The 13,897-nt window shown below is 37.1% G+C and overlaps 1 protein-coding gene across 3 annotated transcripts in view; it reads left to right on the plus strand.

Annotated features, from left to right (window-relative positions):
• The window catches only part of KHDRBS3 (KH RNA binding domain containing, signal transduction associated 3), an 89,830-nt gene that overhangs the window by 36,204 nt on the left and 39,729 nt on the right, over window positions 1-13,897 (plus strand). For all 3 annotated transcript variants that reach the window (XM_035561685.2, XM_035561683.2, XM_035561684.2), the window contains exons 3-5: window positions 820-936; window positions 4,252-4,398; window positions 10,424-10,563. In XM_035561685.2, coding sequence (XP_035417578.1) covers window positions 820-936; window positions 4,252-4,398; window positions 10,424-10,563 — 404 coding nt within the window. The remainder of the gene's footprint in view (window positions 1-819; window positions 937-4,251; window positions 4,399-10,423; window positions 10,564-13,897) is intronic.

The raw sequence follows: 13,897 nt of genomic DNA on the forward strand, positions 1-13,897 counted from the left end.
TTTTATTTTTCCTGTCATGGGTAGGGTTTTGTATTTGTGTTCTTTAGCTTATTTTCCCTCTGGAGCACCTTCAGGGCTGAAGGAGCATCATGTATTTGTGGTGGCCTGAATTTTGATGTTTTCCGTAAATGGATGTTAGATTTTCCTCAAGTAATACTCTTCGTGTATTTTTGTTGCACACCACTTTCTAGTTACTCTAGTTAGTAGTAACTTTCTCCCTAGTCACCTTAACAGTAATGCTGTGGTTATGAACCCCAGATGGTTTTGGTAAACTTCAGTGATAATAGGGGTTGAGAAACAAGTGAGAAGGTCTTAATGTTAATTTTGGTTTGGGAAAAGACTTGTTTACATTTTCTGGTTTTAATTCCCAGTTTCTGTATTTTATTGTAGGGTATATTGTATGGGTTGCTGTATTACTTCATAAATCTTAAAGGCAGCATAAGGCAATTCAGATTTTTGTCTTCAAAGCTGTGGTTGGTTGCTACAGCATCTGTGAGAAATAGCTGCCAGTTTTGTTTTTATGGTTATGTACCTGATAACTGTTGAAAAACTGAATCACAGTTTGACTGAGCACATCTGTTCAGCATTGAATGTGACACTTTTTTATGCTGTTTCAAAGTTCTTTGAGTTCAGATACTTCTAGGTTTCTGTTGGCATCTGGTAGAGTCACTAACATGCTATTAACTTGTCCAACACATTTGTACTCAACTGTCGTAATTTAATTGCACCTAAAACAAAAGTTGTTCTATCAAAGTGTACTCCATTTTGCTTGTTTCTGTGCTTAGAAATCCAATGGTCTTAATGTCTGTTTTCTTACAGTTCAACTTTGTGGGAAAGCTTTTGGGTCCACGTGGCAATTCTCTAAAGCGCTTGCAGGAAGAAACACTAACAAAAATGTCTATTTTGGGGAAAGGCTCTATGAGGGACAAAACAAAGGTAAGATCTGAATGTGTTATTGGAAAGTGGTTAAGATTCCTGAGTCTTTAAACATTTTCCAAATGTTCTTGTAGAAGTAAGCAAACCGTGTAACAAAAGTCTGAGAGCAAATGAACATAAGTTATGCTTGTACTTGTTAGATTCAGATGGTGTCTGTTTTCTGTGAGGAGTCAATTCTCATGACCAGTATTTTGAGGCTATTGTAAGCTGTACTTTTGGTCCCCAAACTAGAGTCCCTTGGGAAGTAACTGTGGTCTGTCCTAGATCAGTCTTATACCACCTATAATGAATAATGCCCAAGTGTTTTTACCTTTGAAAGAAAGTGACTTACAGATAGTCAAAGATTTTCACAGAAAATAGCTTGTAACATTTAAACTTGACATTTAATAACAGTTTTATAGACAGAAAGGAAAACAGCTGATGAAAGGAGATTAAATACAAGTGAAAAAAATCACAACTCTGACTGAGGATGATTTATGCAGCTTAAGCAAATGGCAATTTGCGGCTTTCATTGGAAGGAATTTCCTTTAATTGACATAATTTTTAGTACATCTCTCTATAAGCAAAGTAAATGTTATATGACTTACAGTGTATTTGTCAAATTTGATTAGAGTCCATAAAAGACTTGATTTTTCTGTGCAACTAAATTAAGAACTAATCTTAATTCCTTCTTGAAAACATTAATAGCTTTCATTTAATACAACTATAAAAATTTATAAAAATCTCCTATAGTAAAGGCTTGAAAATATGAAAAAAGGGTTTATTTGGAATGGGAGCTGTTAGTTTTTCATCTATAACATAGAAGATGCAACTAATTTTAGAGCACATGTTAATAGTGAAAAAAAACTATGTTGCTAGTAACTTGAAGACAATATACTGGTTTGACTAGAGAAGAAAGGAAAAAAGGTAAACTTAAATATACTCAATTTCCTACAAAAACATCTTTACAAATAGTCAGGTTCCAAATACTTTTTTAAATGACATATGGTGAACTTCTCAGTACTTGTGGAATGCGTTGAACTGACATTCTTCTGTTACCATACATGCTTTTATATCAAAATGCATATCACGGAATAGAAAGCCCTCCACCCCCTGAGTTTTTCTAATAGCTCTGCAGTAGAAAGGTTTTTCCACAATTGAAAGCAAAAACTTAAGTTGAAAAGTTCATATCCTAACTTGAAACCCACAACCCTGGAGGAGTCTTAAAGGTTTCTATTTGAATCATTTGAACTTTTCATGTTTCTTTTGGTAATGAAATAATTGTTCATATCTTTATTTGACTTTTTCCTAGTTGAGATGCTAGCCAAATGTGCTGAACTAAATTTTTAAATTAAGTGGCTAGTAAATTTGTTACAGGTTGGAGAACTGTTTGCAGAGAATTTTAATGCAATTAATATTTGAGTAAAGTTGATACAATTGTGAGTCTGATAGGGTTTTTGCAAGGGATGATATAGGGTGTAGACACTCTAGAATAATATGGGTAGAATAGATTGTATATCTTTATTTGGGATAGTTCTTAAGCATGAGAGCATCATTTAGAACTTAAGCAGACCATTAATTACAACTAATTACTACTTCCAGTACTCAAACCTGTGGAATGTGTACAAGAAAGAACTGGTGCCACAAAGGTATCCTCTTGCTAATAACCTAAAATAGGTTGCATTCATCTGTAGTTCTTTGGAGGCACTGCTCAGCCAGTTCAAGGCTCCATATGTAAAACTTAATAGGACAAGAGACCTTAAGACATTATTTTTTCTAGCTTTGCTTGGATTATCTGTGCTAATTGTTTCAACCATCTTTTGCTAACAGATGATTTAATTTTGTTTGCCTTGATCTTAATACATTCTGGGTTAGTACTTCGGAACTGCTATATTAAAACTTGTCCAAAGAATAAGCAAATGAGAATAATAACTATAGTTCCCTCTGTATGAGAAGGAGTAGCAGTCTACACTGAAGAGAAGCCCAGAATTGAATTTGGTGTCAAGTTACTGGTCAGAAAGGCTGGCAAGTTCTCAGATGTGACCACTTTATGCATTCCTTAGAAAATCTAGTTGAAACTTCAATTTGGTTTTTGACAAATAATGAAGTACATCACTCTTGCCTGTTTGATATAATACTTGGAATATGGAGAGAAACTCTATTTGTTCCTATAGGAGAACAGTAGGTAAACAGACTATACTGCTTTTTCTGTTCAGTAATCCAGATGTCAAAACAAGCAATTTCATCATTGCTGTGCTCAGGTACAGTAATGCTCAAAGCAGTAGTCTAGAGAAGATGGTTTGGGTTGGAGAGGACCTTAAAGATCATACAATTCCAATCCTCTGCGATGGGCAGGGATACATCTCACTAGACTAGGTTGCCCAAAGCCCCATCCAGCCTGGCCTTGAGCGTCTCCAGGGATGGGGCATCCACAGCTTCTCTGGGCAACCTGTGCCAGTGCCTCACCACCCTCTGAGTAAAATATTTTTCTTCTCTATTCTAACTCCTACCCTGCTGTAGTTTAAAATATTACTCATTGTCCTATCAATTCAGGCCCTAATAGAGTCTCTTTCAATCTCTAAGTACTGAAAGGCTGCAATGAGTACTCCCCAAAGCGTTTTCTTCTCAAGGCTAAACAACCCCAACCCTCTCCTGTCTTCATAGGAGAGATGTTACAGCCCTCTGATCATCTTTATGGCCCTCCTCTGGACCTGCTCTAACAAGTCCATGTCTGTCATATGCTGGGGACCCCAGAGTTGGATAAAGTACTCCAGGTGGGGTCTCATGGGAATGGAGTAAAGGGGGGGAGAATCACCTCCCCTGACTTGTTGGCCAAGCTTTTTGTTTATTCGTCTTGCACCCATCACATTATTTCAGTGAGAAAATGAGAAATATTTGAGGACTGCTGTGAAATGAAGATGGAAATATTGGCAAAAAAAAATCTAGCTCTTGTGGAATATTGGGACAAACTTGTTTCTAAAGACCTTTTAAGAAACTTTTAATTTCATGTTATTTGTTTCTCTGTAGTGTCTTCCCCCATGTTCACCAGTTTCACATAGAAAAGTTTTCTCCCTTGTATTTGCCATTCCTGTATGTGGATAGAAAGTGCTGAGGCCTATTCTGTGGATTACTAGGCACAGTGTTAAGTAAACTGATAATATTCTGATATTTTAGCAAATGTGATTGAAATATGTCAGGAAAATATAAAATTTTGTATTTTTAGTTGACATCTAAACATGAGCAAACAGTAAGTGCAAATGTCTCCAAAGGAATTTTAACGCTTGTATTATCTTTAAAATGAGAAGGTGGGAAAACAACTCTTTTCTGTTCTCCTAGGAGGAAGAATTGAGAAAAAGTGGAGAGGCAAAATACTTCCACCTAAATGATGACCTGCATGTTTTAATTGAAGTTTTTGCTCCACCAGCAGAAGCATATGCCAGAATGGGACATGCATTGGAAGAAATCAAGAAGTTTCTCATCCCTGTTAGTATTTTTGTTCCTTTATTAGACTTTGGTCCAAGTAACAGTTTTGCAGAACAATTCATAGTGTTTGATCTTATTGTTCATTAAAGTCCTTATCCTAATATTTTGATACTCCCAAGAAAAGTCACTTTTAATTCATGTATACTGTGATATTTTTCTATAGAAAGGTCACGAGTTAAAACTGTTCTCCAGACTGTTCTTTAGTCTCTAAAATCAACTTACTGTATGATATTGGTCAGGTCATGTTGCTTCGTTCTCTTTACCTTGAAAAACCTTCAAAAGAGTGTGTATAAGTCCTTTTCTTTTGATAAGGCAACTAGTATACAAATGCGTAACTGTCCAGGTAAACTCTCATCTCATGATGATAAGAGCTATGTTATTCTTAACTGGTCATGTGCAAAATATTTAAGCTCAAAAATTATAAAAATGTGTAAAATATGGAAATATTTATGAAATAAAGCTTGGGCACTTGAGGTAGTGTTAACTGTGTGCAGAGGTCCTAACTGTATTAGTTCCACAGTAAATGTTGTATTGGTTATCAAATGAACAAATGCAGAAAGCAAAGCATGCTCAAGGTATAGTAATCTTGGTTTCTTTTTATAAGGTGCTGATAATGTTATACAAGTGGTGTTCTTGATTAGTATCAGATCTGGAAATGTGGGAGACTTCAGTGAGGGAACTGCTAAGGTGCATACCTCTGAGTGACAGTAGCACAGATGTTGAGTAAGTTGGTATGGGTGTGTAAGAACCAGTTGGTGTGTTGCTGTATGGCTGCTACAGCCTTTTAGGAGTACAGCTGCAGTTTCTATTCTAGGGTGAAGCAGTTGGTGCTGATGACCTGACATCACTAGTATATATATTTTGGGGTTTTTATATTGCACTAGTCTAGATCCATGAAACTGGAAGTCCCCAAGTGACTCAAGTTGACTGTGTGCTCCTTGGCTTTTCTGACTTGCTTCTTTCTGAATGAAAACTAGTTTCTTATGAAAACGTGCCCTGAGTTGGAGGAACATGACCATGGGAACAAACACCCAGCCAACTCTGAACTTGTGTGGGATTTGTTGGATGCATGTAAGTTTGTGGAGCGCAATTCATCCCAGTGTACTCAAAGAGCTGGCAGATGTCATGAGACCTCTCTAAATTTTTCAACATTCTTGGGAATACAGAACTTATGAGGAGTGGCTGAGGGAACTGGGGCTGTTTAGTCTGGAGAAGAGGATCGGGATACTTTATTGCTCTCTACAACAAAAGGATGCTGTGGGGAGCTGGGGGTCGGCCTCTTCTCACAGTTACCTAGTGATAGGACTAGAGGGAAGGGCCTCAAGTTGTGTGTGTCAGGGGAGGTTTAGGTTGGAAATGAGACATTTCTTCTCAGAGTGGTTGGGTATTGAAATGGGTTGCCCAGGGAGGTGGTGGAGTCACTGTCCCTGGGGCTGTTAAAGAAAAGGTTGGATGTGGTTCTTAGGGACATTGTTTAGTGGGTGACATTGGTAGTAGGGTGATGGCTGGACCAGATGATCTTGGAGGTCTTTTCCAACCTTTATGATTCTATGAATTGGGAGAGTTCCCAGTCAACTAGAAGTGGGTAAATGTTGGCCACACTTTCAAGAAGGGCAAGAAAGAATACCCTGGTAATTACTGGCCTGGCAGCCTTGTCTCAGTGCCTGGTAAAATTATGGAGAAGATTGTGGGAGTTACTGAGAAACACCTGAAAGACAATGAGGACACTGGTCACAGCCAACATGTTCATGAAGGGAATTTGCTTTTATGACAAGATTACCTGCCTGGTTGGATGAGGGAAGCCAGCTGATGTGATCATTTTAAATTTCAATAAAGGTTTTGATGCTGTTTCTCACAGTATCCTTCTGTATAAGATTTCCAGCCTATAGCTAGATGAAGTGCTAGATACGTGAACTAATAATGTGAACTAATGCATCGCAAGTGGTGATAACCAGGAGTTTCATTTAGGACTATATCCTGATGCTAAATATAGTATAAAATATGTGCATTAAGACAGTTCAAGTCCAAAGGAATGTACTGAGTTTCCAGAAGAAGAGGATCGGGGGGATCTTATCAATGTCCGTAAATACCTGGAGGGAAGGTACAAAGAGGGGAGAGCCAGGCTCTTTTCAGTGGTGCTCAAAGTTCAGAACAAGAGTCCATGGGCACAAACTGAAGCACATGAGGATCTGTCTGAACATCAGGAAGAACTTACTATGCTGTATGTGTGATGGAGCACTGAAATAAATTGCTCAGAGGTTGTGGAGTCTGTCTTGTTGGAGACAGTCAAAAGCCATCTGGATATTGTCCTGGACAACCTGCTCTAGGTGTCTATGCTTGAGCAGGGGAGGTGGACCAGATGACCTCCAGAGTTCCCTTCCAACCTCAACTGTTCTGTGACAACCATTCTGTGAATGTGATTTATCTTCTCTTAATTCTAAATCAAGCATTACATCATAACTTTGTCAAGTTCAAACTAGCTTTTCTTTTTGATTTATATGAGAGCTAAATAAACATACCACTGTTCCTACATCTGAACTGATTATGTAGGGACACCCAGCAGAACTTGTAGGAATGCTGGACTGTCATGTTGTTTACTGTATTTACATGATTCATGATTGTGTGAAGACTTAAATATCTTTTCAGTATAAGGGAGTTGCATTGTCTAGTCTAGTGAGCAAACATCTGTTTTTAGATAAAATGCACACAATTTGACAAATGCATTTTACTTTCACTAGAAATCCGTATGTATGTCTGGTTCCCACACAATCTTATTTCTTCATTGAGCTTAGTTCACCTGATGTAATAAATATGCTTATCAAAATCTAGTCATTACTGTACTGCTATTAAGCCAGCAGAATTAGTCTGATAATGAGCAATTCCATTTATTGGGTAGACACTTTTCCTACTCACGTTTTTGATTGCTGCCTTTATTGTACTGAGCTGAACTGCATAATCTCCTCAGAAATATGAGATCAAGTCAACACTGTCTTAATTTCCCTTCGGCTTTTCAAATGTAATCTTATCACAATGGTTCTAAATGCTGTAATCTCTTCTGCCCCTTCCTTGCAGCAGTAACTCCATGAAGGAATAAGGACTGGCCTTGTATTCTCTAGAAACAATATTGGGTTAAGTGCAGCCAAATGCAGTTTGATTTTATTTCCTGGAAGATCTACTGTGGCTTTCTTAGCAAACTACCAATTTTCTTTGAAGCAAGAAGTCCTGCTCTCAGTACCTGACCTTAATTTGTGTTCTTTACAGTACAAGCTAACTATGCCTTCTAACACTAGATGCTGATCTTGATTCATGAACATTGTGGAAGTTTCCAAAATCAGTTTCCAAATCAGGCTGAGTATACAATAGCATTTGATGCTAGAGTGTAAAATACAAAATATCCTTGTAGCTGAGTAAAGCAAAAATGCTACAGGCTTCTCTAATCTTTCTGGATCCACAAATGAGCACCCTTACTCACCCTTACTTGAAGGTCAGCAGCTGCAGCAGTGTACAACTGAAAGCAAGACCTAAAAGCTTCTGACACATCTTTTTGGCTGTGCTTATCAAGTTGCCTTGATTCTTACCTGTCTTTTGTTATATTCTCTTCTCCTTTAGATTAGACAGTCTGTTTATTCTTGCCAGACTCTGGCAAGAGACTCTCTGCCTGTTTCACTGCTAGATTGGTGGATGTTGTGCTTGGCATTAATCCATCCCATAATTCCATCTGTCAGATGGACAAAAAGCTGGATATTTCCCCCTCAACCTTGTCCTGCTGCCTTCCCTCTTCCCCTCACCCAATCCTGTGTGCAGTGGGAGTAGTGGCTGAATCACCAGAGGGCTGTGTTGCCATCCAGAGGGACTTGGGCAGTCTCGAGAGGTGGGTAGTCAAGAATGTCATGGAGTTCAGCAGGAAGTGCCAAGTTCTGCACCTGGGGACATCCTCCATGTTCAGAGAATGTCATCAAGGAAGACAAGATGGATAATGTCTGTAAAATGAGAGAACCTTTGCTTGCCTCAGGTTCAGCAGCATTTGACTGAAATGCACTTGACCATTGCCTCTGCCTAAACTCTAAAGGGGAGGAATGCAGTCTGAGAGGTTTCCATATCCATCTAAGTCTAGAAAAGGGATGATTGCGCTTCCAAATTGAGGAGACAATGTTTTCCAGCAGGGTATTCATAAATTGATATTCATAAATTGAACATCTGTTAGCTTTAATTAAAGAATCCATTTTAGTCTAATGGACTAACACTGTTGCTTATCATGGCTACTTGTATTATTTCTTTGTACAGGCCCATCAATTTGTATCTTCCTGCTGTTTCTGGCATTTGTGATAAGGACCCTCTTTTCTGATCTGTGCCTTTAAATGATGGAGTCCTTGTCTGTAACTAATGCTGCTGGTATGTCTAGTAGTATGTTGCAGGAAAAGGAGGAACTACCAGGAAGGAAAAGGACCCAACATGCTTAGGTCACCACTAAACACGTCTTTAAGAAAATAAATTAATATCAAAACATCTTTAAGAAAATAAATTAATATCAAATAATGATAGAAGGTATGATAGAAGATATATTTCTAGGAGCCTAATTCTCCACAAGACAGTCTCCTCAGAAGTCATTAAGGTCATCTGTGATGTATGCTATGTCAGAACTTTGAGAGCTGAATATTGTGTTTCTGGTGCAGTTTTAACAGTTCATTAACATTTTATTTCAAGATCAAAATTCTTTACTCCGTACCTTGCATAGATTTTTTTTAATTTGTTGCCAGATCTGATCCAAAAACAAAATACAAAGATAGTGTTTCTGTTCAGCAGTTGGTCAGAACTGTGCTCATTGCCTCTTTCTAGTCTACTCCTTCTGGTGGTGTGACTGTGCTGGGTCCAAGCTCTATTTTAAAATGGAATGTTTCTCAAAAAGCTTCAGATATGCAGTTTGGAACACCCTAATTGATTCAGTCTTCTAGACTTCTTCCTCTTTGTTGCTTGGTTGCTGATGTTAAATAGAGAATGATCTCAAGCAGTTGTGAGTTTCAGGGTCTGTTTAAAAAAAAAAAAAAAAAGCAAAATGCTTGTATAGTGCCCCAGTTTTTTTTAACTTAGTAGGTATTTTCATAAATGGCATCTAAAGGAAAACTTTGGTATTTCTGTTTGTGGATTTGTTTGTGGAAGTCTAGGAGAAGCAGAATGTTTCAAGGATAATTGAGATCTTTGAATTCATGGAAGGTTTAATTGTCCAGAAGTATTAATCTTTCAATGCAGTGTTGTTTTGAAATGAGTTGTCTGATGCAAGGCTGCCTCATGTTTTTTTGTTACTTTCATAGTGCATAAATGTAATAAAAATCAGATTTCTGATAAGAGGTAAAGATCTTTTTTCATAAAAAAAAAAAAGTAAATTGTAAAGTAGGTAGTACTTAGACAACCCTCCATTCCTTGAAATGGGTGGACTTGCAGAAGGTGAGAGCGCTTTTATCAGAAGCATTGCTTCATTCTTATTAGAGGATGCTTCATTCTTATTAGAGGATCTATCAATTAGAGGATCTATCAGTATTTTGATACTTAGGGTGTACATACAGATCTCAAAGCATTCTTCGATTCACCTTGACAGATTGACAGATTCATTTTTTGGCTCACTTTGGCTCATTTTAAGTGTGTGGGGGAAGCAACAGGAAAATAAAATGAACTGAGTTCATTGTGGTATTTATTCCTGTGATGCCCCAGTTTTGGGGGTTGGCTCAAGGTCCCTTGAATATGGGACCTTGATTTTTTCTCCTATCATCTACATCACTTTAACTTCATTTTTGGTGGTAAAGGTATCTGGAGGTAATCAGTGGGAAAGAAAAACATGACCTGAACAAAAATTGCAATCAATACATAGAATTCTTTTAGAAAATTTTGACTGAATAATACGCCTGTAACATTCTTCTGTTTATTAAACTGTTCAATGGGCCTTTTTAGGAGTAGCATTTGCTGATTCTAACTTTGTACAGTGATTGAACAACTTGTTTTCTCTACCTCTGTCCCCCCCTCTGTTTTATAGGACTACAATGATGAAATCAGACAGGCACAGCTTCAAGAATTAACATATTTGAATGGTGGTTCAGAAAATGCAGAAGTTCCAGTAGTTCGTGGAAAACAATCTATTCGTGCAAGAGGAGTACCGGTTCCTGCTTTGTCCAGGTAAATATCTCGGTTGCAGTGGTCTTTTGTTTGAATGTGTATATTTTAAGCTTATTCTTTCAAACATTAACAAATAATAATAAAAACCTCAAAGTACAGTAGTAGGAAATATGAAATAAAGATCCCAAAATAAGAAAAAAAGGGAAATCTTGATTCTTCAAAGCCAGTCTAATCAGTTTAGACTGAATTAAGAATTAACAATGGACTGAAATTTGTCTTATGAAACTTGGAAGTTAGGTTTTAAGAAACACTATGCATTATAAAAGATGTTCAGGCTTACTGTGAGCACTTGCTTGACTGCTAACTTTCATCTGCTCTTTAGGTACATGTAGAGGCTACTTCTTGACCCTGTGGAGTTCACAGCTTTTGAAAAACTGCTAAAAACTGTCCTGCCTTTACGTAGGAATTTCATAGTGATTTCTCTAGAATAATATATAATACAATAATACATAATAACATACACATTCCATTTTTTACTGTTATAATGGGCTTTCAGGGTTGTGATAAAAAGCGTTATAGAAATGTAGAAATGTTTTGGAGGAAGACTTCAGATTTCAGCTTATCTCAGTGGAACATTTTTCATTAAAGTGGCTTTTGCTTGATTCAGGAATAGACAAGTTTACTGCTTCTTCTGCCTTATTTTTCTTGACACAGGAGATCTTTTACTTTTACTCTAGCATCCCCTATCTTCATTGAAGTACTGAGATGACAGCTTCAGGTCCTTTGAGTGCTGAAGTGTGAAAACAAAACTAAATAAAGTGCATAACAGTTTGTTACAGTACGGAAAGATTGTGACTGCAGTAAAGTGTAACAGTTTTCTCTGGTAAACTGTTCTCCTTCAGCTGTAGCTATGTTTCTTAATGCAAGCCTGAAACTAACATTTCAGCTTTTAAAATTTCAAAATAATGTTTTGAAGTGTTTTAGCTCAGATTAAGCATGTTAGACTTCAGTTAAATATCTTGTTTTCAATTTTTCCGTAGGTGCCTGTAACAGGTTTACTACAGATGCTGTCAGGGCTTGGTACAGACACTTGCAGTTCTGTTTCATGGTTTTGTTTCTCATGTGTCCTTAAGCTAGTATTTTTGTGATACAGAAGATGGTTATTGTTTACTCTGGTCTTGCATCCTTATCTATCACTGAAGTTCCTCATAGGCAATTTCCACTATTAATTGTGTAGTACGTGTGTTCTTAGCTTTTTCAGAGTATTAAAATTCTCACACTCATGCTTCCATCCTCTGGATTTCAAATTAATTTTGCAAATATGCATGTAAGACATGAATGCTGTTCTGTAGCTCAGTCATTTGTAGTTCATTGCACTGGCATATTCTTGAAGAGACATCAGGGTAAATTTAAATGTTAGCATTTGACTTGGAGATGACAGCTAAAAATTTTTTGTCCACTATTTTCACATATGATCTAAAGAAAACTGTAAGGCTGTTGGTTTATGTCCTTACTTTAAGGCTTCTCTTAAATTTTGTCTTTTTTTTCCCCTCAGAAATTGAAGTTCTCCTGTAACATAAGATTCCTTGAGTGAGATTTAAAATGCCATTGCTACTGAGATACTACAGCTGTTGGGATAAGATCTCAAACTCAGTTCTAATGCTCTGATTCTTTTTAGCATGGACTGTGACTTCAGTGAGTAATATTTTCATTAGAGGAAGGCTTTGTCTCATGATGAGACAACTTGGATAACAAGCATTCTTGAAACCTGTAGGAGAGACTGAAGCAAAGCTTTCATATTAAGAAATTGTACTTGGATATCTTCAAAGTAGTCAGTCTGAGAAGACTGGAAAAATGAGGTCTACAAAACTCAATCTATCTGTAATCTGCAGAATATTTTTAAGGTATCAGCCTTTGATACTTGACATATCCCAATGAGAATGTGATAAGTGTTAGAGGTCACAAGCCTTTCTATATTACATTATTCCGGAACAGTTTCTCTTAACTACTAATTTATGCGTTTTCTTACTCCTTATCAGACATCTTGAAACTGGAGATAATGCATCTTAACAAGTGCCTTCTTTTAAGATGACTTGTTATATGTATGTTCAGCTCCATACAAAAATTTCACTTAGTTAATACATTTGTGCTTTCATACAAAATTCTAGCTTGTACACAGGCATTCTCATATATGGTAAGTAAACTCTTAGTGGTTGTGGTTTGACAGCATAATTTTTATTCCAGCGTTTCTGGATTGCTCAAGACTTATTTGCCTTGATTTTTTCATGACTCTACAGCCAAATAATATTCTGGGGAGGTGAGGGGAGATCACGGAACTTGGGCTCAGACTTGCTTCTTTCCATCTACTGCTGACTCCTTTTATATTTTTTTCCTCCCTCCTAATACTGTTAGACATGATGACCTTCAGATGCTATCACAATGTTTCTGCCATTTTCTGTGGGGATTATGTTGAACATCAACTTTTTATTAAGTATTACTTGCCTTCTCTGACAAAACAGGACAGATCTTCCCTCAGGTTTATCAGGTTTTAATTGAAAAAAATTTCTCAAAGCCAACATGACTTGACCAGTAAAATAAATAGCTAAATATCTGTATTCCTGAATGAGTTTGCATGTTCTTTATATTGTTCTATTTACTTTTGATTAATTTTTGTGTGTATACAGGGTTAGGATCCTGTCATTCCATCTAGGGACAAATAAAGCTATTGCAGAAGTTGTAAGCTAGAATTCGCTGTCATCTATATTAAAAGTAATACAAGGTCATATGGATCACTGCTGTAATGTGTTCACAACTTCAATTGTCACTTGTTAGTCACTTTATTAAACTTAAGTCATCCCTTATATACTGTCTAGAATAAGCCGGTTTATTTTTGAAGAATAGCTTATTTTTGGGAACACACAGATAATGTTCTCCAAAAGCATCTGTAGATGTTGATTAAGCCAGGTATGTTCAGTGTGTTCTATTTATTTAATCTTATGATAAATCCCCTATTTATCAAAAACCCACCACCCTCTGAAAGTTGAATGTATGTATTACTACTTGACACAAGACTGTGAAATAAAATTTGCATGGGAGTGTTTGCTTCAGCAGTGATTGACATTTTAAAAAAAAAGAGACCTTCAAGATCATCAAGTCCAACCATCAACCTGTCCTGTCAAGTCCATCATTAAATTACATCCCTCAGTGCCACATACCCATCTCTTAAATACCTCCAGGGATGGGGACCCCACTACTTCCCAGGGCAGCCTGTCCCAATGCTTAACCACCCCATCTGTGAAGAAATTCTTCATGTTCAATCTAAACCTCCCCTGGCATGATTTCAGACTGTTTCTTTGTGTTTTTTTTGTCACCTGAGAAGAGATTGACACTGTCT

Source organism: Cygnus atratus, chromosome 2 (genome assembly GCF_013377495.2).
Source record: "Cygnus atratus isolate AKBS03 ecotype Queensland, Australia chromosome 2, CAtr_DNAZoo_HiC_assembly, whole genome shotgun sequence".
Classification (NCBI taxonomy): domain Eukaryota; kingdom Metazoa; phylum Chordata; class Aves; order Anseriformes; family Anatidae; genus Cygnus; species Cygnus atratus.